We start from the raw sequence: 21,742 nt of genomic DNA on the forward strand, positions 1-21,742 counted from the left end.
TTTGCTGAGGACAGCAGTATTTTTTGCGTGTGTCGTCGCATATTCAATCTGAACGCTGCTATTGTGTTCGGTGGACGGGAGGCTGTTTCGGTTTTCCATCTGGAGTTGTTGTTTGGGAGCTAAAGAAGCTGGTTTGAAATGAAGCCTTTCTCCAATAAAGTACAGGGCAGTTAAATGGACCATAAACCATAAACAAGACCGTAGTAATAGGTATATATATAGGTACTTTATTTTAACACAACAACACATTTAAGGAAACACAAGCATTCCTACCGAATACGAAGGTTTGATGGATTTTCCTCCCTTCAAACGGTAATGTTACAAAATACAATAATGAACTTTATCAGCCTTACTGAAACATAACCCAACCCTATTCAACCAGGTTAACAATTAATTAATGTACCAAGGAGTACCGCCAACCACACCTGTCTCATTTACTTAATGTAACAATGCTCTACAGACTTATACAACAAAATACTTTTATGCTCGTCTTAAATCTTTCATTCCCAGACACTCTTTATGTCAAAGATATTAAGATGCTGGCATTGCTCCACATGGCGAGTTTATGTCAGATCATCAGTGGAGTCAGTGAGGACATGGCGGTAAGGAAGTCAGCAGGTTTAGGCAGAGAGAGCGAGTCCTCTGAGGGCTGGGTAAACTGCTGTCCGTTGCTTGTTCCAGTCAATCTTTGTGTCTCTGTTTTTTCACTTGGGCAGAGTACTCACCAGGAGAGAGGGCCAGCCTTGAAACCTGCTGAAATCCACTTCCTCTTTAGCAAAAGAAGTTTCTGTTCTTGAAATGATTGCAAGTTGACAGATTCTCTCCTCATCTAATTTGGGGTTATTCAAATTCAAATGCAAATGAAAGCAACTGGTAGCTCATATAAAATTTGTATACATTTTATACATGTTTCTCATGTTAATAATTTTCTTAACTGGTCAAAAGCAAGTTAACGGTTCTAATAACGTGTGTTCTTCTCCATTGCCAAACATCCTTCCTCTTTCAGTCAGCATCGCAAAAGAAATGGGATGTTTCACCGGTCGGAGTGTGTATTGCTTTGGTTAAAGGCTTATTACAGGGGACCGGGTTTGATTCCACCCCGAACCACTTCCTGCATGTCTTCCCCTCTCTCCCTGCCTTTCCTGTCACTCTGTCCCTGTCTCTATCAAGGAAATGAAGCCGAAAAGTATATATATTATATATATAAATATATTGGATAAAATACATGACAATATAAAATATATTTTTCACACGCAGACACATTGAGCATAGTCTAACAAAACCAGAAGGCTCATGTTCCATTCCTTACATGTTGCTTTAAAATGAAACTTTCATGAACTGGTTTGCCAGAAATACAACTGTGACTGGAAAGGCTCTTTAACACACTGTCTGAAATGACCTTCACCTAAACAGCTTGAAAAGGGAGTATGAGCGCCGCAGCAGAACTAGGCTAGCTGTGAGCTAACAACGTCCTTGGCTAGTTCAAGCAGGAGAGGGTATCTCAGAGTTCTGTTCTTCCAGGACTCTGGGATTCCCTGAAGACCCACCTGCAAACACACGTCAACAAAAACAAGTTCATTGAGACGAAAGGAAAACCTGGAGTAGAAACAGACAGTGTATTAATATACCTTACATTGTTTATATAAGTAAATCATTCATGAATGATTAAAACGTTAAACTATAAATGCAGTATATTACATTAATGTATAATTTAAAAAAAACAACAATGCATATTTATTTGATTATGTAGCCTAACTTATAACTTTTATCAGCAATGATTTGACCTTGGCCCCCAGGCAGGCCCCGATGAAGGAGGCCCTGCTGGCGGTGCAGCCTCCGCAGCGCATGGTGGTCCTGACCGCCTCGTCCAGCTGGCTCTGGGTCATGGCCATGTGGAGCGCCCCCTGGAACGCCCCGGGCACGGCTGGAACACCACGCCCCAGAACCAAGGAACACGGAGAACCAAGGAACACCGAGAACCCCAACGCCCAAGAACCAAGAACCAAGGAACACCATAGCCCAAGGACCAAGGAACACCATAGCCCAAGGACCAAGGAACACCATAGCCCAAGGACCAAGGAACAGACACAGAAAAAGAAAAGGGGAGGGGGGAAATGAGAGAAGCTGTGAGGCACATTTATATATAAATATACAGTATGTGTGTTTAGGCATTTCTGCTTTTTAATGATGGTAACAGGATGAGCTACATAGGAAAGGCCGGGGACACAGAGAGAGAACGACAAGCAAGAACTAGCCCAGGGCGAGAATCAAGTTGTGACACACTTGGTTACAACTAAAAATGCCTCCATTTGAGAATGGAGGCAGAAAGAGCCATCCTGCTCTGTCCTCTTTGAGGGAATCAGACAACAGACTTGTTTATCGATAACACCACGCTTGACACACAGTCTGAGGGGGGCAGCCCAGGTTATCTGCCCTTTCGCCCCACCAGTGGTCCACCAGGAAGAGAAGGAGGGAGAAGGCAGTCACCTCAGACTATCGAGATGCGGCCGTTGGCACTCAAGCACCCTCCACACCACACCCCTTCAGCCCAAATGTTAATACATCCTCCTTCACTCCCCTGCTTCTGAAGCAGAGGGGAAAAACAAGAGGAGGGATTCATTAGTTGTACCATCAAAGGAGAGAGGGAGAAAGGGAGGAAGGGGAAGAAAGAGAGCGAGAGACGAAAGAGAAAGGGAGAAAGATGGAGGGAGGTAGAGAGAGGAGAGAGAAGGCCAGAAAGAGAGAGAGAGAGAGAGAGAGAGAGAGAGAGAGAGAGAGAGAGGAGGGAACGAGAGAGAGGAAGAGAGAGGGCGGGGGTGGAGGGGGGCAACCTTTTGGAGAGATGCTAGCGGATATGCTGACAGGGAGCATGCGGCCGTGCCAAGTGGACAGACTGGACCCCGCTGGTAGCCCACTGCCACACTGACGACCAGACCCACCTCATGTGTTTGTGAATACTGCAGGAGTGAGCTCTTGAATAGTCCTGCTCAGGTTGTCCCTAACCTGGAGGATATGGCCTGCAAAGGGAGAAAGGATTGCTAAATCTCAACACTTACCACATGGTTCACATATATACAAAATTGTTTTAGTTTGCTTATAAACTAGTTTGTTTCACATTTTGTTCACGTCTGTGTGTGACCTATACGCTGCCGTTATCGTCGTTTTGGAAGCCAAGTCTCTGTGTTTTTCTACAGTGGTTGGCCTAAATCTTGGGGTATTTATGTTAGAGCGACCTACCAATCACAGCGCTGTCCAGATCCTGGGGGTTCCTTCTGTTTGGATCCCTGAGCTGGGCCAAAACAGCTTCCAGGGCGTTTGGACTGGGTCCATTCAGGATGAAGAACTCCATAAACCTGCTCAAATAAAAGTCGCACTCGGATTCTGTTTTTTGTCTCGCCGACAAGCGGTCTCTTTAGAAACCTGAAGACAAACCGAGAGAGCGGGACATCTCAAGACGAGACTCAACGTTCTACCTGGCAGCTGCCATCGTCACGGCAACACACAGATCGTAGTTCTGGGTGACGCGAACGGCTGCCTCCACCTTCTCCAGCATCTCTGGCTTCCCAGCGTACATGGCAACCACGGGGGCCAGCTTGGTGACGCCATCCATCTGACAGTCCACGTCGCACCCTACAACCCAAACATGACGTTCTGACTCCTCCCCAACTTCTGGCACAGTCACGTCAGATTGTGTCGTCTTTTTAGGAGGTGTCATCGCTGTTTTGTTCATGACTATGGAGGGCTCATCTGTTTTATGTCTCGTGTGGGGTCGTCGTGGTTACCGGTCTCATCCTTGCCCTCGTCCACGTTTCGGATGAAGGCTTTCAGGCTTCCGTTCATCCAGGGCCCGTCAATGGGGAGGACGGCTTTAGGCCCTGCCAGACGTAAACAATACAATGACCAATCGACCGCTCAACCAATGAACCAACCAATCAACCAAACAAGCAACAAATCCATCAACAAATCAAATCAATCATTCAATCAATCAATCCTTCATCCATTCATAACCTCACACATACATACATCTAAATAATATCATTATTTTAATCTTATTTTACATTATTATATGAAAAATCTGTATTTCTCTCTCCCTTGACAGGAGAAACCAGCCTGTACATGGTATAAATGAACGCAGTCTTTAACAGGTTGTAAACAGCTGAATGAGCTGACTCTGCAGGGTGAGTGCCCCATTGTGCCTCGAATGCTTAACCAAGAGGAAGTTTGTCTGTAGTTATACAAGGGGATTTTCCCTGAACCACCTGGGTACATTTTATTAAGAAGGGCTCTGTTGACACCAGATCCACACCACCCCTCTGGTCGATGATCTTCAGCATGTTTGGCTGAAACAAATCACAGTGACGTCAAAGAGAGGGTGTCAGCCAGTGAGAACTGACCTCCTTTCTTTTTGTAGGGGTCGTTGAGAGGAAGGTCGTACACTGTTCCTTTGCCAAAGAACTTGTAGGTCCGCTTGGTCAAGTCTTCCACGTTCAAACCTGAGGGACAAGCAACACAATGCAACCACGATTCAGGCCTAAAGAATTGATCAAATCCCCTAGATATACTGGGACCAGGTCCTGACACTCTAAGAACTTGTGTGAAAGAAGGTTCTAGACACTCTCAGAGCGTAGCATGTTGTTGAATGACTTAATTTTGCTCGCTTCGTTTTTTTCTCTGACCTTTTGACATTGGTTAGTCAAGAAGAGTGGGTAAAAAATAAAATCCATTATTATTATTCTGTATACTATTATTGTTAAGAATATGTATGGTACCAGGTTCCAGACACTCTTAGAACGTGCATGGTACCAGGCTCCAGGTTCTACCTCCACATTCCTTCAGGGACTCCAGCAGAACGTAGGCTTGGTCTCCATAGCAGGTCTGCTCTCCCGTTGTCCTCCGGTAGAACGGGTTGGCGGACAGCGGACGGAACTCAGGGCTGGGCTCCAGATCTTCCAGAACCTCGAGGAGCCTGTCTGGGTTGTAGATCCAGTGCATGGGCTGGGCTGGACGGGTGGAGTTCACCCAGGAGACAGGGTGAGAGGGATGACATCAGCTTGGACTCGCTCCAGAGAACCGTTCCAAAGCTGGGCTGACATTCTAGAGTGTGTGGTGAGGATCTCAGCGGCCAGGCCACAGCTGACGGTTGAGTCAGAATCATGGCTGCTCTAGTTGTTTATCGGAATTTCTGTGTGTGGGCGTCGAATAGTGGGTCATGTCTGTCAATACATTTGAGCTGTTATTGTTTTTCGTTCTGGAGGGGCACTGCTAAGCTCAGTACATCAATAGGATCAATAAGCTGGCCACACAAAAACGAAAGCATAGAACAGTATAGTATTTTTTACCCAATATACCGATGTACAGTTATTGCTTCTCCTTTAAAGGGACATTCTGCTGGAACATCTGGTCTACGATGCAAAAAAACCCAAAAGCAGTAGGCTAGCCATCAGAAAAATTGAATAACAGAGCTGTTTTGATCAAATATGAACTGGCTTGCTTTTGCTAAATCATTTTTATGGCCATGAAGGGGGAGAGAGAGGGGGAGAGAGAAAAATAAAGAGAGAGAGAGAGGGAAAGAGAGATAGAGAGAGAGAGAGGTAGAGGAAGAGGGTAAAAGAGAAAGAGTGGGAGAGAGAGAGGGAAACAGACAGACAGAAAGTCGGAGAGACGGAGAGCGTGAGAGGAAAGAAAGAAAGGGAGGGAGAGGGAGGGAGGGAGGGAGGGAGGGAGGGAGAGAGAGAGAGAGAGAGAGAGAGAGAGAGAGTGAGAGAGAGAGAGAGAGAGAGAGAGAGAGAGAGAGAGAGAGAGAGAGAGAGAGAGAGAGAGAGGGGGGGGGGGGGGGGGGGGGGGAACGCCCTTCTGCAGCTCTCTATCATCCGCAGCAGACGTGCAGATGTCCCAGACTGATAGTCGGCAGCCCCTCTCAGATCAACACCATGAAGTCACGCTGATCGGCAGGGGGAATAACTGTGTCGGGTCAGGGATAGCCGTCATCCTACCTGCCGCGTCCGCCACCGCCGCTCCTATGACTGCGCCCATGGCCCTGTCTGCCACCTCCGACGCCATCTGCCTTCGCGGGTTAGGGTCAGGGCTGTCGATTGAAATGATTGTCCATGATATCGATGCTATTCTGCTCGTTCGCCATCCTGACGACACAGGGGCCCCAAACAGGTCTGGGTTTAATAACCACAAAGCTAAATCAAAACGAGCGAAGAATTTGGAATGTTTACTCACTGTAGTCGTTCTGCTTTTGTTCACCTCTCACGAGCGCCTGTGCTGTCTTGACACGCCGACGGACTGAGTCTGTCCTGTGACTCTGGTGCTCCCAGACTGTGTGCTGAGATAGCTCTCAGCCCCTAGATAAGGCTCCAGAATGACCCTGCTGGTTTGGGTGCACGGTCACAGTTTCACCAGTAGGGGGCGATCAATCTGAATCCTGATAGACTAGTCAATATGAATTGTTGAATCCATGAAAACAAAAATGAAGGATGAATGCAACCATGCCTTCATCACGTTTCCTACATGAGCTTGTTTACTCGTAAACGGTAGAAGGAAACATAGCATTTGTATTCTTGTATTTTTTTAAGGTATGTTAATTAGAATCCGGGTGAAACAGCTATTTGTGTTTGCATGAGTGACCACACGGATTGTGCTCATTGGCATTCGCTGTGTGAGACCTTTGTCACTAGAAACCTTTGTAGATGAGCATTGCTGCAGGGTTTTGATCTAGGGATGGAGTTTGAAGTATTGTATAGGTTCCCCACAGTCCTCACGACACACACACAGACACACACCCTACACACACGTACACACCCCACACACACATGGACACCCAAACACACACACACTCACTAACCCCACAAACACACACACACACACTCTGTATGCGTTCCACTCCAGTGCCTCCACCGCAGGCAGTAGACAGCTGATCCCCCCCTAGCTCCCCAGTCATGAAGTCCTGGACTGCCTAGCCTCGTCCTGGCCCTCCCCTGGGTCTCCCCTGGGGCTCACACTACATTGATTTATCTACCAGGCCTCACGAAGCAGCGCTAGCAGCGACCATTAAGGTTATATCATCCAGGGAATCGATCAAAGGTACAAAAGTCTAGGTGTCTCTCTGGCCCCTTCAGAGAATCACGTCCGTGATCCCAAGGTCGTCTACACACGGTCCTCTTGGACGCGGAACGGAGAGCGGCCAGTGAAACACGACGTTTCGGAAAGGAGAGGTGGTGATGAGATGCGGAAAAAAAGGGGCGGTTTCTCGGAGCTGAGGAAGCGCAGGGACGAGCACGACGGTGTAAACACGTTGATCCGTGCGTGTGAGACGGGGGTGGGGGGGTGGGGAGAGCGTCACAGAGGGAAACCAAACACCGGAAAACATGATGAGCATAACTTCCTGCCTCCGGCACTCTCCGCGTGCAGACACCGTCCTGCTCCTCCTGTGTCTGAGGTGCGCGGGGGACAGGCCCACACCTGCTGTCACCAGGACGAGTGTCACCGGCGCGCGAGTTCATCTCAGCCAGACACAACGGCCGTCTCGATGACAAAGGGTTATCGAGGGGAATGCGGGCAGCGTGACAGGGCCGTGCCCAGGAGTCCTGGCCTGCCTGAAGCTTTGAACATTTGGCTGGCCTGCGGGTGCATGCTGGGGTTGCCAGCTCCTGCCAGCCTCCCAGACTGTGTCAGGAGGAGGGAGGTGACTGGAGTTAGAAAACCCTCTGAAGAATCTCTCTTCCTCTTTTTCTCTCTCGGTTCCCCCCCCCCCCACGCTCTCTCTCCCTCCATCCCTCCCTCACTGCATCTGTTAAGGCTCTGTCTTTTTTTTAAACCTCTCTCTCTCTCTCTCTCCGTATTTGTCTCTTGCTCTCACTCTCTTTCCTCATCTCTCTTTCTCTCTTTCTCTCACTCTCTGGCTCTCTGCTTCCTTCCGGTGCTGGCTCTGCCTAGTCATGAATCCTCCACATTTATTCCATCTAAGAGGTTTTTCAAAGAAAGAAGAACAGTAGTGTTGGATCAAGACCAAAGAAGTTCAGCTATGTGAGCCTATTAAATCTGCCCAAATGTCCAGTGATTAAAAGCTAAGCGCCTTGAAAGGACTGTCATATTACTGGCCTTTTACATATTGTGGAAAATTCAAACCAGAACCAAAAAGCAAACCGAACAGTGTTTAGAATAGAAGTAAATATGTCAAGCTGAGAATCATGGGATTTTAAATATTTTTTCCTGCATTAATCTTTATACTAATGTAAACCTCATAAATTCAGAACACTCAGATTACTTACATAAATGGATCAAAATTTAGAAATGTGATCCATTTATGGAAGTAATCTCATTTATTTCTTTATGTAAATAATAATGTTTACAATGTATTAATGTATTCGGTTAGATGGATGAGCGGTTAGGTAATTGCTTTTAATCAGAAGGTTGCCGGATCGATTCCCGGCCGTGCAAAATGAAGAAGTGTCCTTCAGCAAGGCACTTCACCCTACTTGCCTCGGGGAGAATGTCCGTGTACTTACTGTAAGTCGCTCTGGGTAAGAGCGTCTACTAAATGTAAATGTGTTCAATTAATAGATGTATTATCTATTTACGAAATCAGATGATTTAAATAGTTTGATGTAAATGTGTTTCCACAAATAGTTTGTGCAAACTCCTTATTGGTGTTTACAATTTAGTTTCCTCTAAACCTCGACTGTAAACAAGATCTAGTTGGTACCAAGTGGAGAAAGGTGTGAAGCTAACTTTCAGCACATTCTTCTCTCCTGAGTCACATCTTCAGTGATCGAGCTTTACATTCAGAATCCAGAAGCTAACCTTAGCTGGTAACCTGCTATACAGGAAGGAAGGAATGTGGGAAGGATGCCAGTTATGGGATTGAAAGAGCCATGCTTCTCCGTGTGTCGCAGGAACAGTGTCAGGATATCCATGGCATTGTGCTCTTATTTAAAGAACGCACCACCCACCCCTCCCCTCCCTCCCCCGTTAGTGCTTACCCACCTTACGCAGGGATCAGCGAGGGAGCTGAACGGACAGACACTTCTGCCGCCGGGGCATGGAACCAAGGCAGAGGGCAGAGATAGAGGATGTAGGATGTGAAACACAGCCTGATAACTGATAATAAATGTTCTGTTGTATGGGTCAGCCTTTGTCCTTGTCCTTGATAAACAAATACATTTTTATATCCCCTTCCGTTCAACACAGTGTGTTAACTGCCATTTTCTCTGTTCAGCAGTAGTCCTATACCAGCTAAAATGAATATACAGCTAATTTATTCATGTGAAATAATCTAATATTGTTGTCTGATTACTGGCATGGTTGCGCAGTGCCTTGCACTGCCACCTTCCAGCAATAAGACCCCGGTTCGATTCCCTCTCACTATATCGGCCTCGGGTGCTCCGGCCTTTCTGCGCGAGTTTGAGTAGTCACGGAGTCACCTTGTGGGATTCCTCCGTAAAAGCACCCCAATATGAAAACATGCAGAATGATTGCTCTCCAGCCCGTCTTTCCGATGGGACTGCATACTATTCCTGGCTGCCCTGCAAGGAGGACAGCAGGATTGGACAAAAGGCAACCACGAATGTCTCCGGTGGACGCCCTTAGCGTGTGTGTGGGTGTGTCTGTGTGTGTGTGTGTTCCGCCAGTTCTTGCACGGACGTGTGTGTCTACATTGTGCGATAAAGGAGTTTTCTTAACTCGCCATTCATGTTACAAAAGGGAATTATACTAAATCAACCTGACCGTAGCAAACATGACAATATGTACATTAAGCAAGCCTGAAGCCTTCTCAAGCAGAAACATATTCAAAGGACAGACGATCATAATGTGTTCGACATTAACATGAATTATTAATAGACTGTCACTGAGGTCACCGCTTATGCGACTGACCAAGTTTATTTGCATATGTTTATTTCAACATTTACGAGGAATGTAAATGTGAAAAATGATTCTAATTATGATCCTAATGCATAGGCCTACTAATTCAATCAAACAAATGTTCATAATTTGTTATTGAAGTTTAACTTGATATTTTCAACTCGCCCCTTGTTCCCCAAAGCGATTTATTTTTGTACTATAAAAATATTTCCTACGGCGGCTATAAACTGAAAACCTACTATCGATGCGTTCAACGTGGAACGGAAGAAGAGAGGCGAGCGGGGTGAGGGGTGGGTATGGACCGAGGGAGGAGAGAGCGAGAGAGACAGAAAGCGCAATTGAGAGAGGGAGGAGAGAGAGAGAGATAGGGATATTGGAAGAGTGCGCGCACGGACTGTAGGCTAGTTGTCAACGGTGGATGGTTCGGTCATCCATGGAATTAGAGGACGCGCGGTAGCATCCAGGGAGGTTTGTCGTCGTGACGTTAAATTGTCTGCTATGATACGGAGAAAAGTGGAGTCAGACCTTGCTATCGAGTTTCGCTTTCACCGTTTACAAGGCAGGTTCAAGTATGTATACGTTGCAGTAGCGTGCGCGATCATTCTCAAATAATACCCGCGGAATTTGTTTGTCTCTCCTAACGAATTATGATGGAGTATTGGAGACAATGTGCATTGTGGTTGATCAACTGCAAGGTGCTTCCACCGAACCACCGGGTAACATGGGAGTCCGCCCAGGTATTCGACCTAGCCCAGACCCTGAGGGACGGAGTCCTGCTGTGTCAGCTTCTCAACAACCTCAGACCACAGTCCATCAACCTGAAGGAGATCAACCTTAGACCTCAGATGTCGCAGGTAAGAAAATACGAGACTTTAAATGACAACTTGTCATTTTGTCGTTGCGCTCTGGAGTGTACAGTAGCCTAGCCTACAAGCACCAATGAAAACCTGTTGGCACATTTATGAAATTCCACACCGATTTAGTGCTTTAGAACCGGGACAAATATAACATGTCCTCAAGAGTACTTGCCCTGTGTCACAGCTCTTTACAATCAGGGAAGTTGGTTCACATCACTCGGACTCTCTCCAAAAACCGTTAGGAGTCCAACCTCGTACGCGCCCTCTACAGGGGGTGAAACGCAGGTCGCGTGTTCAGGTGAGGATCCGTTCAAAGCGATCCTCATGACCGACAACAAATCATAGCACAAGGTCAACAACGGTGACCAGTAGCCCTAACATGAAACTGTTAACTAAACCCTAACCCCCATTTTTCCAGACAGCTTAATCGTCTGATACGGAAGATCTCCTTTCTGCCAGATTCTTTATTAGGGCTGTCAGAGGGCTCAGGCCACGTGTCCCCTCCTCTGCTCGTCAACTACCATCTGCTCTCTGGAGGAGCGTGTCACAGCCAGGGTCAGATTAGAAGGAGGCCTCATAATAAATCTGGAGTTGGCTCCATGACAACTCACAGGGGGACAGTGGCCCACGAGGAATCTGCAGACCTGCAGTGGAAAACGGATCAAAACCGAAACGCACGCACAACCATAAAACACAGAGATTGTATGGGCTCTTAAAGTTATCCTTGATAGTACCAAGTCATCCATAAGTGAAAGTAGGAATTATCTTCACACATTTACTGTAAAAAAAAACGACAGCTGAATTTCAGTTTCCACGTCGATATTGCGGCCTGCAACAGTCGTTCTGTCATCGAGTTTGATCACTGAACTTCCAGTACTGATGTTGTAGATAAAAGTGGGCCATTAAAATGAGTTGACAGGACCTGTAATTGCTATTGGCATTTTTAGTGCTTCCAGTATCCTAAACAAATTGACGAATTCACTCTGTGAGCGTTTGCCTGGTAGTAGTGAGAGAGATACTGCCTTTATGCTGGGAGAAGTAGATCACAAGTAACGGTAAGCTGATGTGATGTGCCGATGTGTGTGTGTGTGTGTGTGGAAGGGGGGCGTGAAGAGAGAGGATTGTTAGGGTTTGTAGCATCCACCCCACTGGTAGACATGACATAATGACACACTGCGTAGCAGAACAACCTGTGTGTGTGTGTGTGCGCGTGTGCTGATCATCCCAAACTATTCACTGTTACGTAACAGCATGCCTGTTTGCGTTTGTCATACTGTGATTCAGCAGTGATGATATACTAAGGGGCAGTAATTAAAACACACACAGACACACGCACACACACACACACACACACACGCGCACACGCACACACACACACACACACACACACACACACACACACACACACACACACACACACACACACAGGCACACGTTCATTCTCTTGAAATCCAAACAGTTCACAAATGACAACTTTGGCCTGAATCGTCTGTTGATTATAAATCATGAATGTGTATATTACACTTCTAACGCACTTTACCGCAGCCTCCGCCCTCATCCCCAGCTCACCACACACCTCTCTCTACCCCTCTGTAACAAAGACATTTGAAAAGGGTCGAATACAAAAAATCGAAAAGAAGAATGAACAACTTCCTGTTTGCGGCAGAGGTGACATTTACATATCCGAGGGTACAGACGTGTACACCGTGCTGCATGATTCATGAACGCGGTGGCGGCTCCTTCTATCATTGGCCCAGTACAAACACATGGGACACCGCCACCCCCCCCCCCCTCCCCTCCCCCCCCATCCCCCTTCTCCCCCCGCCTCCCCCACGGCCGGCCCCCTACCCAGGGGACCAGTGACGAGGGGAGACAAAGGCACTGGGAGCCCCCAGAACAAAGGCCCTGTCTGGGCCACAGGGTAGCATCTCCCAGGGCAGGAGGCTGGTAGCGGGGGCCTTTGTTAGCGCTAGCCGTGTAATGATCAAATCAGACTGTACGTGGATGTATAGCCCTTTTTACACGCAATGCCACAGAGGGCTTCACCAGTCGCCCGTAGAACCGCACCACCTAACCAAGCGGTAACCCTCAATGATGGAGGAAAACTCTCTGGAAAACAAGGAAGAGACCTTGGGAGGAGCAGTTCAGTGAGGGATCCCCTCCTCCGCGGACGGTCGGTGACACAGAGAGGTGCAGACCAGAGGCTGGACACACAGTCATTCATCAAAAGTAGCGATTAGACCAAGAGAGAAATAAAACGGGGCAAATGGTTGTTGACATAATCATTCGCACAGCAGTTCAAGCCCAACGCGTTCTCCCTCTGTGGAGGGCGAGCGCGTGTGACGTGACAGGAGGGGACGCGCCCCCCGTGTCCCCAGAGGGCGTCCGTAGACGGACGCGGGCGCACATCTGAACGTGGGGCGCGTCCGTTCCGCTCGCTCGCTGGCGTTTTCACGGGGAATCCGGCGGAGGCGGACGTGCAGCCGGGCAGGGACGCCTCGCTGCAGCGAGACGCGGAGGCGTGACGGCCGAACCTCGGCGCGCGCTCGGGGCTTTCCAGCGGTCGGCTTTCGTTCCCCCGTCAGAGTCCGTTATGGTCAACGTTTCACTTCGAAATCACCGTTCCTCAGAGCGGTCGTGAGGACTGTATAATGGCTACGCAATGAAGAAGTGATATGTCCACACACACAGACTCACACACACACACACCTGTACCATTCACTGAGTTTGTGTGTCGTTCCTGTTCCAAGGCACTGTGCCACGTCCTGGCTCAATGAGGTAGTAAGTCGTCGCTTCGAGCAGCCAGAGTGAGGGGGTCTGAGTTGGGCTTTCTGCACACTGTCTGTGGGTCCTCGCGGCCTGGTGGGAAACAAGGGAACAGGGAAACAGGAAGGAAGTCAAACCCGTCCTGTCATTCTCTTCCTGGAGCACTGGGTTTTACAGACGAGAGGCCAAGAGAGAGAGAGAGGAAAATAGAGAAAGATGAGAGGGAGAGAGAGACAGAGCAAAAGAGGGAGACAGAAGGAGAGAGGGAGAGAGAAAGAGAGAGAGCTAGAAAGGGAGAGAGCTAGAGAGAGATAGAGAGAGAGCTAGAGAGGGAGAGAGAGCTAGAGAGAGATAGAGAGAGAGAGCTAGAGAGGGAGAGAGCTAGAGAGAGATAGAGAGAGAGCTAGAGAGGGAGAGAGCGCCAGAGAGAGATAGAGAGAGAGAGCTAGAGAGGGAGGAAGAGGGGGGGAGAGAGGGAAGGGGGGGGGGACCGGGTGTGGTGGGAAGGATGCATCAGGGCCAGGATAACGTCGGGTGAGGTCATCGCCCCATCTGTCAGCTGACTTTTCGGTTCCACATACTTCCTCCCTTCTCCGGCGTGGAGGAATGAGCCACAGAGAAGTCATTCCACGCCATCTCCGCAGAATATCGCAACTTTGCGATTTCCTTTCCATGCTTGTCATCTTCCAATGGCTGACCTTGAATGGTTCGTCTGCAGCGAATCGAGCCGGGGATTCTGTCCGCGAGCAGCCAATATGTCATGATGTCACGTTGCGTGCCCAGACCCTGTGTGAACGCAGCCTAACACCTGAAGTGGAGCATGGGGGTTGCAGCCCCTCATATGAATTTCTGATGCTGTTTAATGAAATCATGGCGCTTTGTTCCGCCGTGTCATCACACTGACACACACACACACACAGACACACACACACACACTCACACACACCGCTTTCATGATGGCATTGGCCCATATCAGAGGACAGTGAAGAAAATATTGCACCACGCCACAGACACATACGCACACTGACCTTTCTTTCAGTCACCAAGGTAACCAGTTCCGGTGTATCCAGTAAGCAAGGTTACGGCTGTTTGTTGTGTAATTTATTCTACATGGTTCGTCATTGTACGTTATGGAAATCGAAAACTATTAACCTTTAATCCTTCCATCTTTAATGGGTGGAACTTGATATCTCATGTCCTGTTGTCCCTTCTTCAGGGTTTGGAAGGAAAACAAGGATAGTTACAAATGGAGGGAATACATTTCAATTTGTTGCATTTATATCTTCCAGTGAGAGGCAAGCTCCCTTTGCAGTGTCTCGTTGTGAAGCAGTGATATGGCTCAAAGTGCTCCCTGATCCAATAATGACTATTACGAAGCAGATTGAGTAGGGTTTGATTTGTACGTAATCAATGGTTATCACATTTTGGAAATCTAACCGTGCGGCTTCATTTAATGTGTCCCCATGTAGAGTGCTCTGTGAAAGCTTTGTGTCAATACTGACATCGTTATCAGGGAAACAGTTGTCATTGAGAATAGCATTTTAAGTACTAGTCTAGCCGAGTCATTCTCAATTCCATCTACTGACTGTTGAAAACCAAGGGACACGGAAGACAACTAAACGAGACATTTAGAATATGTTCTAACGCAGACGTGCATGTTGTACCATCTGAATGCATGTGTAGGGAGGTACTGTCGGAATGTTGTCACACCAGGGGATGCTGGTGGTCTGTGAGGAGGTGGAGGGATGGAGGGGTGAAGAGGTGGGGGGGTGGAGAGGTGGAGGGATGGAGAGGTGGGGGGGTGGAGAGGTGGAGGGATGGAGGATGGCGTAAAAGAAAGGCGGAGGGATGAAGAGAGGGTGGGATGAAGAGATGGAGGGTGGAGGGGCGGAGGGATGGAGGGCGGAGAGGGCCGGTGGATGGCGGAAAAGAGATGGAGAGATCGAGGGGGGAAGGGGGGGGTGGAGGGATGGGGGACGGCCAAAAAGAGAGATGGAGAGGGATGAACAGAGATGGAGAGATGGAGATGGAGGAAACGGAGAGAGATATGGCCTGTAGCGCCACCACAACCTTTCCATCCCAGATCCACTGGAGCGTCCAAAACCTTGAGCCAAATTAGACGCGATTTCTTCTATCCGGCTAAAAATAGACATATGGAGTTACAGGAACTGTGTGAGTGTGTGCAGTGTGCGTGGTCTGTGTGTGTGTGTGTGTGTGTGTGTGGCATAGCGCTCCCGTACACCCGTGTGCACAGCGTATTGCGTTCCAGTTGCTCATGTCTCTCTATGTTTCATGCAGCACCCTTCTGTATTTGGGAGATGATGCATGGATTATGTAGTATGTGCTTGCGGAGGCTAGATGGATATGTACGAGGTGTAGGACAGCTGTAGACACAAATCCGCACGGGCAAAAACACACGCAAAGACTAACGCACACACACACACACACAGACACACAAAGTCAAACGCAAATACACGCACGCGGGGTCAGACACCAATTGACCTGGTTCTCTCACCCTCTCCAGCTGGAGTCTGATTTATGTCATTCCCCCCCCCCCCCCCCCCTTTTCTTTGCTGTAGCCTCTTGGAGCATAACACTGGGAAGCAAGGGAGGGAAGGGGGAGAGCAGGGGGAGGGAGAGAGGAGGAGGAGGGAGAGCTGGGGGAGGAGGAGGAGGAGGAGGGAGAGCTGGGGGAGGAGGAGGAGGAGGAGGGAGAGCTGGGGGAGGAGGAGGAGGAGGAGAGCTGGGGGAGGAGGAGGAGGGAGAGCTGGGGAGGAGGAGGAGGAGGAGGGAGAGCTGGGGGAGGGATAGAGGAGGAGGAGGGAGAGCTGGGGGAGGAGGAGGGAGAGCTGGGGGAGGAGGAGGAGGGAGAGCTGGGGGAGGAGGAGGAGGAGGAGGAGGAGGGAGAGCTGGGGAGGGAGAGAGGAGGAGGAGGGAGAGCTGGGGGAGGAGGAGGAGGGAGAGCTGGGGGAGGAGGAGGAGGGAGAGCTGGGGGAGGAGGAGGAGGAGGAGGAGGAGGGAGAGCTGGGGGAGGGAGAGAGGAGGAGGAGGAGCTGGGGGAGGAGGAGGAGGAAGAACAAGTGTTCATGTTTCAGGGAGAACGCACTGATGGGAGAGTGTTTTTTTTTTCCGAGAGCAGGGAGCAGCAGACCAGCGTCCCTGAATAGAGCAGGGTTTCAATGTCCCCAAACAGACACACACACAGACACACACACACTGACACACGCACATGAAAACATTGTGTGGATTGGGTTGAGTGTAGGGTCATGGTCCCTATTTGAAATAGAACATGTTTGGAGAGACCCCTTTGCTTTACAAATTGCCTCTCGGGCTTCAAGAGCGCTTAATTATCCAATGTAACCCCCCTTCTCCTCTCCTGGTATATGTTAGGCCGCGGGAGGCCAGTTAGAGCCTGCATCAGACAGCTCTACCTGGGGCAGGAACAGCTGCATAGGCCTGAGACTGCAAGAGCCTAACGTTTATATGTTATTAATAATGTAGTGACACTGCGCAGAAATAAAGAGGCCCTTCATCTCCTAATGAATGTGTCTGGAGTCTGGAATATCAGGATGTGCTTAATAGTCCCCCCCCCCTCTCTCTCTCTCTCTCTGTCTCTCTTTGTCTCTCTCTTTCTATCTCTCTCTCTCTCTCTCTGTCTCTTCTGTGAGGGCATTTCATTAGCGAGAGTGGCTTTCTGGCCTGTGGTGTTTTGCAGTGTTCATCAGTACGGTTTAAAGATCTCCAACTTCAGTCGACATCGGTCTAACAAACCAAGACCTGGACCTGGAGTCTCAGACTGAGACCGTCGCCAAACCACCTCTGGCACGCCCTAGCGCTCCGAGCTAAAGGCCAAATACCATCCACCCTTGGTGCCAGGAAGCACATCTGCAGCACCCCCCCCCCCCCCCCCCCCCCCCCCCCCCCCACAGCTGTCTGCATGCATATCAGACTGAATTGATGTTGATAGACTTTAATGTCTGTGATTAGATTCTGGGTAGCATTTGTGACTTCCTCTGTAAGCCATCCAGGGCCATTTGATTGCAGTTAATTGACGCTCGTTAAGCATCGACCAATGAGAGGGCTGATCCCAGGTTGTTCTTTAGTGGCTGGATGTAAGGCAGTGTAGTGTAGAATTTGATTAGCCGCTACCACACATACAGTCCACACACACACACACACACACAGGATCGTAAAAACGGCTCTGCCGGTTGCCATGGAGCTTGGGCCGACACGGGTGAACACATAAGCAAAAGCAGGACTGTGATTGTGGATGCAAAGCACGCTCCACGCCCAGGAGCCGGAGCACATGACGGGAAAAGCAGAAGGTTGCCCCCCCCCCCCCCCCCCCCCCCTCCCCTCTCCAACCTCCCCCACCCACCTCAGAGAGGTAACGTTACACCATCGTGGTTCGGCGGGGAAGAAGTCTCCGGTCTCCGAAGACCCCTCCCGCTTTGCGCTGAGTCACCGCACGGCTTTCTGGGATGCTGAAGGGTGTGTGTGTGTGTGTGTGTGTGTGGGGGGGGGGGGGGGTCGTGTTCCGGGGCGGGCTGTGGGTCCTCCAGGAGAGGAGCTGTGGAACATCCTGGTCCTGGGCAGCATTCCACACAGAGCACAAACACACAGTACAGAGACAATGTGCCCAAGTGTGCGCACACACACACGCACACATGCACACTACCAGCGTGTCTCCGCCACCAGCTTCAGCAGATGAGGCCTGGGGGGTCTGAGTGTTCCTAATGCAGAAAACAGCCCGGCGATCTGTTGCCTTTCTCAGCGTTCCCGCACGCTTGTTAACCCCCCCCCCTCCCCCCGCCTCCATCTGATTCGCCCCAGCGCTGCTCCAGTTCCGGCCTCTCACGCTGTTCCCCTCTCAGATGCCCCCCGGGGTTCTGAATCGGAATCTCCGCTCAGACTCCGTCCGGCCAGCGAGAGGGCCTCGTCTGATCGAACGTGACGGGCGGACGCGTGTAAACATGCGGGCGTTATCCACCCGCTGCCCCTTCCCGCCTCCTCTCCTCCTCCTCCACCTTCCGTGAGCCCTCCGTGTGAGCTGATCTGGAACCAGCTCATGTAACTGAAGCAGCGAGAGCAATTTCCTGCGCGGTTTTCAAACACTCCCAACAGGGTCACGGGAGGGTTAAACGCTGCTCGTTCGCGGGATGAATAAAGAAGCCAGACTTAGCCGCCTCGAGTCGCTATGTCTTGTCTCTGTGTTTGGCATTTGACAACCGGTGGTTTTCTCGTCTGCAGACGCTGTGGGCAGATCTCTCTCTCTCTCTCGTAGCACGTCTATGACGTCTTCACTTCTGCTCAGGACAGCAAAGCTGCGTTGCACTGACTCAGCAGTGCAGTTCAACAAATGAGGAAATTGAAATGAATACCACTTCCTTTGAAACATGGCTGTTTCCTAAGAAACAGCGTCAACCAGCGTCAAGCAGAGTCATCTTTCATGAGTTTCATTGAGTGTCGTGCGTTCTGTCGTTATTGTGGGCCTTATTTTATTAAACGGAGGCTGCCTTAGTATATAACAGAGCTCTCCAATTAAGATTGTGATCTCTTAAAAACTAGCAAGAGGCCCAGTACAGAGTAAATATCCTTTGTTGAATAAATCACTTAACACACTCTAGTACTGCAGGGATATTGTTCACAATGGCATTGTTTTCCGGAGGAGTTTGCTTCAAAATGTCCACGATGTGTAGGCTACTGTAGCTGTGACTGGTGTGTGCCAGTGTCTTCGTGAAACGCTGTCATATTTGAGTCAACTTCCCCTTTCGTTGAGCCACCTTTACCACCAAGGGACTTCTGTTGTCAGCTCATGGTTTATGTTAGCCAATCAGCTTAAAGGCTCTCGCCGCCGTCTCCGTCCCAGATGAAGCGCTCCGATGGAACGGCGAGGCGTCAGGCACTGTGGTGATGTACGAGCTCTCACCCCCCCCCCCCCCGCAGCCCCCCCGCCCGCCCCCCCCCCACCTCTACCCCGCTCATCTCCCCCAGCGCCCTCTGGCCCCACCACACACCGCACCTCCCAAACCCAACTACTCCCCTCACCCCCCCCCCCCCCCCCCACTCCCAGCCTGCCCTCTATTCCCCCCCTCCCCCTCCAAGTGCCCTCACAACCGTTCGTCATCGCTGCCGAACCAGATCCCTCGGTGATCTGAGGTGTGACCGAAAGCACTGAATCAGACCATCTGTTGCCTTCGTATGCAAATATGCCACTGTGGTGGGATGTTAGAAGGTGAGAGCTAATGTTTTGTGTGTCTGACCTGGCAGGAACCGTTTGGTTAAAAGCATCTGCTAAATAAATAAAATAAATCAAATGTAACGTAAGCAGACGTCCGTGGATCTAAGAAACCGTGTATCGACACTTGCGTTGTGGAGAGAGTGCTTCTCATTGATTCTCAGCCAGTCATTTTCAACGTAGAGGAACCTTTCCCTTGAATATGTTCTTGAACAAACACACGACAGGGACAGTTGAGCCAAATGATAACGACCACGTTTTGCTTTCACCACAGTTCCTCTGCCTGAAGAACATCAGGACCTTTCTGTTGGCCTGCGGCGAGACGTTCGGCATGAAGAAGAACGACCTGTTTGAGGCCTTCGACCTGTTCGACGTGAGAGACTTCGGAAAGGTAAGCGTAACTGTCATCAGTGTTTCCCCTACGTTTACAGCTTCGGGGAGGGGGGGAGGGAGGGGTCGACCATGTAGAGACAGAAATGACATGCCTTCGTGTAAATAAGACAAATAACATAAGGGCATTTATTTTATTTTTAAAAATGTTTTTATTAACTTGACCTTCCAGGGGGGGGGGGGGGGGGGGCGTTGGGGGGGCGGGGCGCCCCCCTAATATAATGGTAGTGGAAAAACTGTGTCATCCCCGACAGTCCAAACGAAGGCACAGCAGTTCAGACCGCGACATAATGGGGGTGTCAAGAACGAGTGCGTCCGGCCCGCAGCCCTACAGAAATGCCCATGTAGTTCACACGTATTGGTGTTAGCGCACACACCCCACCATGCCCGTCTCGCCACTGAGCTCCGGAACGTACCGGTGCGTTTACGAGCTTCCTCTCATTACCTGCAGAACCCTTGTGCCTGTTTTTTTTTTTTCTTTTTTTTTCGTGAGGCTCAAAGCTGCGCCGTGGTTTGTTATGGTGACGAGGGTCTGTCCTGCTGCTCAGTAATAAAGTCCCTGGTGGGTTTTAATTAGACAGCACCCCGCCTGTAGTCACACATAGGTAGGGGGTTCACAGCCAGCCAGGATGCTAGCTGTTGATGAGCCACATTTGTTATGAGTGTGTGTATGGATACTGTTTGTGTAGTGCGTTTTGAGGCGGTGAGCCGGGCAGGGTGTCGGCGAATGCGTGTGGCGTTTGTGTCGGTGTGGCGTGTCGTCAGGGTTTGTGTTTCATGCCTTTCACCTGTGTGTCCGACAAGGTCGGACTTTCTGTGTGTGTTGACTGGACACTGGTGTGACTCAGTCCTTTACTCTGTTAGGGGCCCATCTGCTGAAGATGAGGCCCCAGGCAGAACAACTCAGAGGGCCGGTAGGATCAATGGGAACTCTTAGGCTGAGCACCCAGAATGCCTTGGGGGGGGATGGACGCTGTTGACCTTTGACACTCCCCTCCCTCTCCCCCCCCGGCATCCAGGAAGTCTCTTTTTGAAAAGATTTGAAAATCTCAAAGAACACAGGGACACCAAAAATGTGGAGACAAGTGTTTTTTTTTTTTTTTATCGTGAATCAATTTGAATGATCCTTTAATATGTGGGTGGTCTGCAACACGCAATTAGACTCCGATGACAACATTTTAGATTCAGAAAATGGAGCAAAAACTCTGTTCGGAAATTATAGTACGCAAACCAATTTGTTGCCGGGCTTGTTAAAGTACTTACAGTAAATAATTGGGGTTGTTATCGCGCTCAGCTGAAGGAAGTCATTTATAATTGAAGGCCAGCTGGACGGCTGACAAGATGCTGTCTCCTTTCTTGCATTTCCACATCCAAATCCCACTGAATATTACCCACCACTCAACGGTCCCTGTTGAATATGGATACCAGAGTGGAAACGCTTAATCCCTTCTTCGCCGTACGACATCAAATTGGACGAGGACCTGGGAAATGCATTTCTTTCCTCAGCCTTCAGACTACAAAGTGCCGTCATGTACAGGACTGTAGAGGTCTTATCGTGTCTGTCGCAGATTCCAGCCTCCTCTTCCTCCGCCCCCATAGCGGCCTGGTGAACAGTGCTGGAGGG

General features: G+C 49.6%; 2 protein-coding genes across 3 annotated transcripts in view; one reads left to right on the plus strand and one right to left on the minus strand.

Moving 5' to 3' along the window:
* Positions 1–204: 204 nt before the first annotated feature.
* On the minus strand, positions 205–6,334 carry LOC134035044 (crystallin J1B-like). 2 transcript variants are annotated; one of them, XM_062479833.1, is made up of 10 exons: positions 6,229–6,334; positions 5,994–6,085; positions 4,821–5,000; positions 4,395–4,493; positions 3,783–3,875; positions 3,474–3,630; positions 3,238–3,353; positions 2,940–3,017; positions 1,785–1,924; positions 205–1,547 (listed from the first exon to the last, which is right to left on the minus strand). In XM_062479833.1, exons 2-10 carry the CDS (start codon positions 6,058–6,060, stop codon positions 1,446–1,448), a joined length of 1,032 nt encoding a protein of 343 aa, XP_062335817.1. In that variant the 5' UTR covers positions 6,061–6,085; positions 6,229–6,334; the 3' UTR covers positions 205–1,445. The 2 variants fall into 2 exon arrangements, with proteins under 2 accessions (XP_062335817.1, XP_062335818.1); XM_062479834.1 differs by having other exon boundaries at positions 5,994–6,140; positions 6,229–6,315.
* A 3,870-nt stretch (positions 6,335–10,204) lies between these two features.
* The window catches only part of LOC134034788 (guanine nucleotide exchange factor VAV3-like), a 45,681-nt gene continuing 34,143 nt past the window's right edge, over positions 10,205–21,742 (plus strand). Inside the window, 2 exon segments of the mRNA XM_062479399.1 lie at positions 10,205–10,721; positions 20,003–20,119. Coding sequence (XP_062335383.1) covers positions 10,515–10,721; positions 20,003–20,119 — 324 coding nt within the window. The 5' untranslated portion in view covers positions 10,205–10,514.

Source organism: Osmerus eperlanus, chromosome 15 (assembly GCF_963692335.1).
Source record: "Osmerus eperlanus chromosome 15, fOsmEpe2.1, whole genome shotgun sequence".
Lineage (NCBI taxonomy): Eukaryota > Metazoa > Chordata > Actinopteri > Osmeriformes > Osmeridae > Osmerus > Osmerus eperlanus.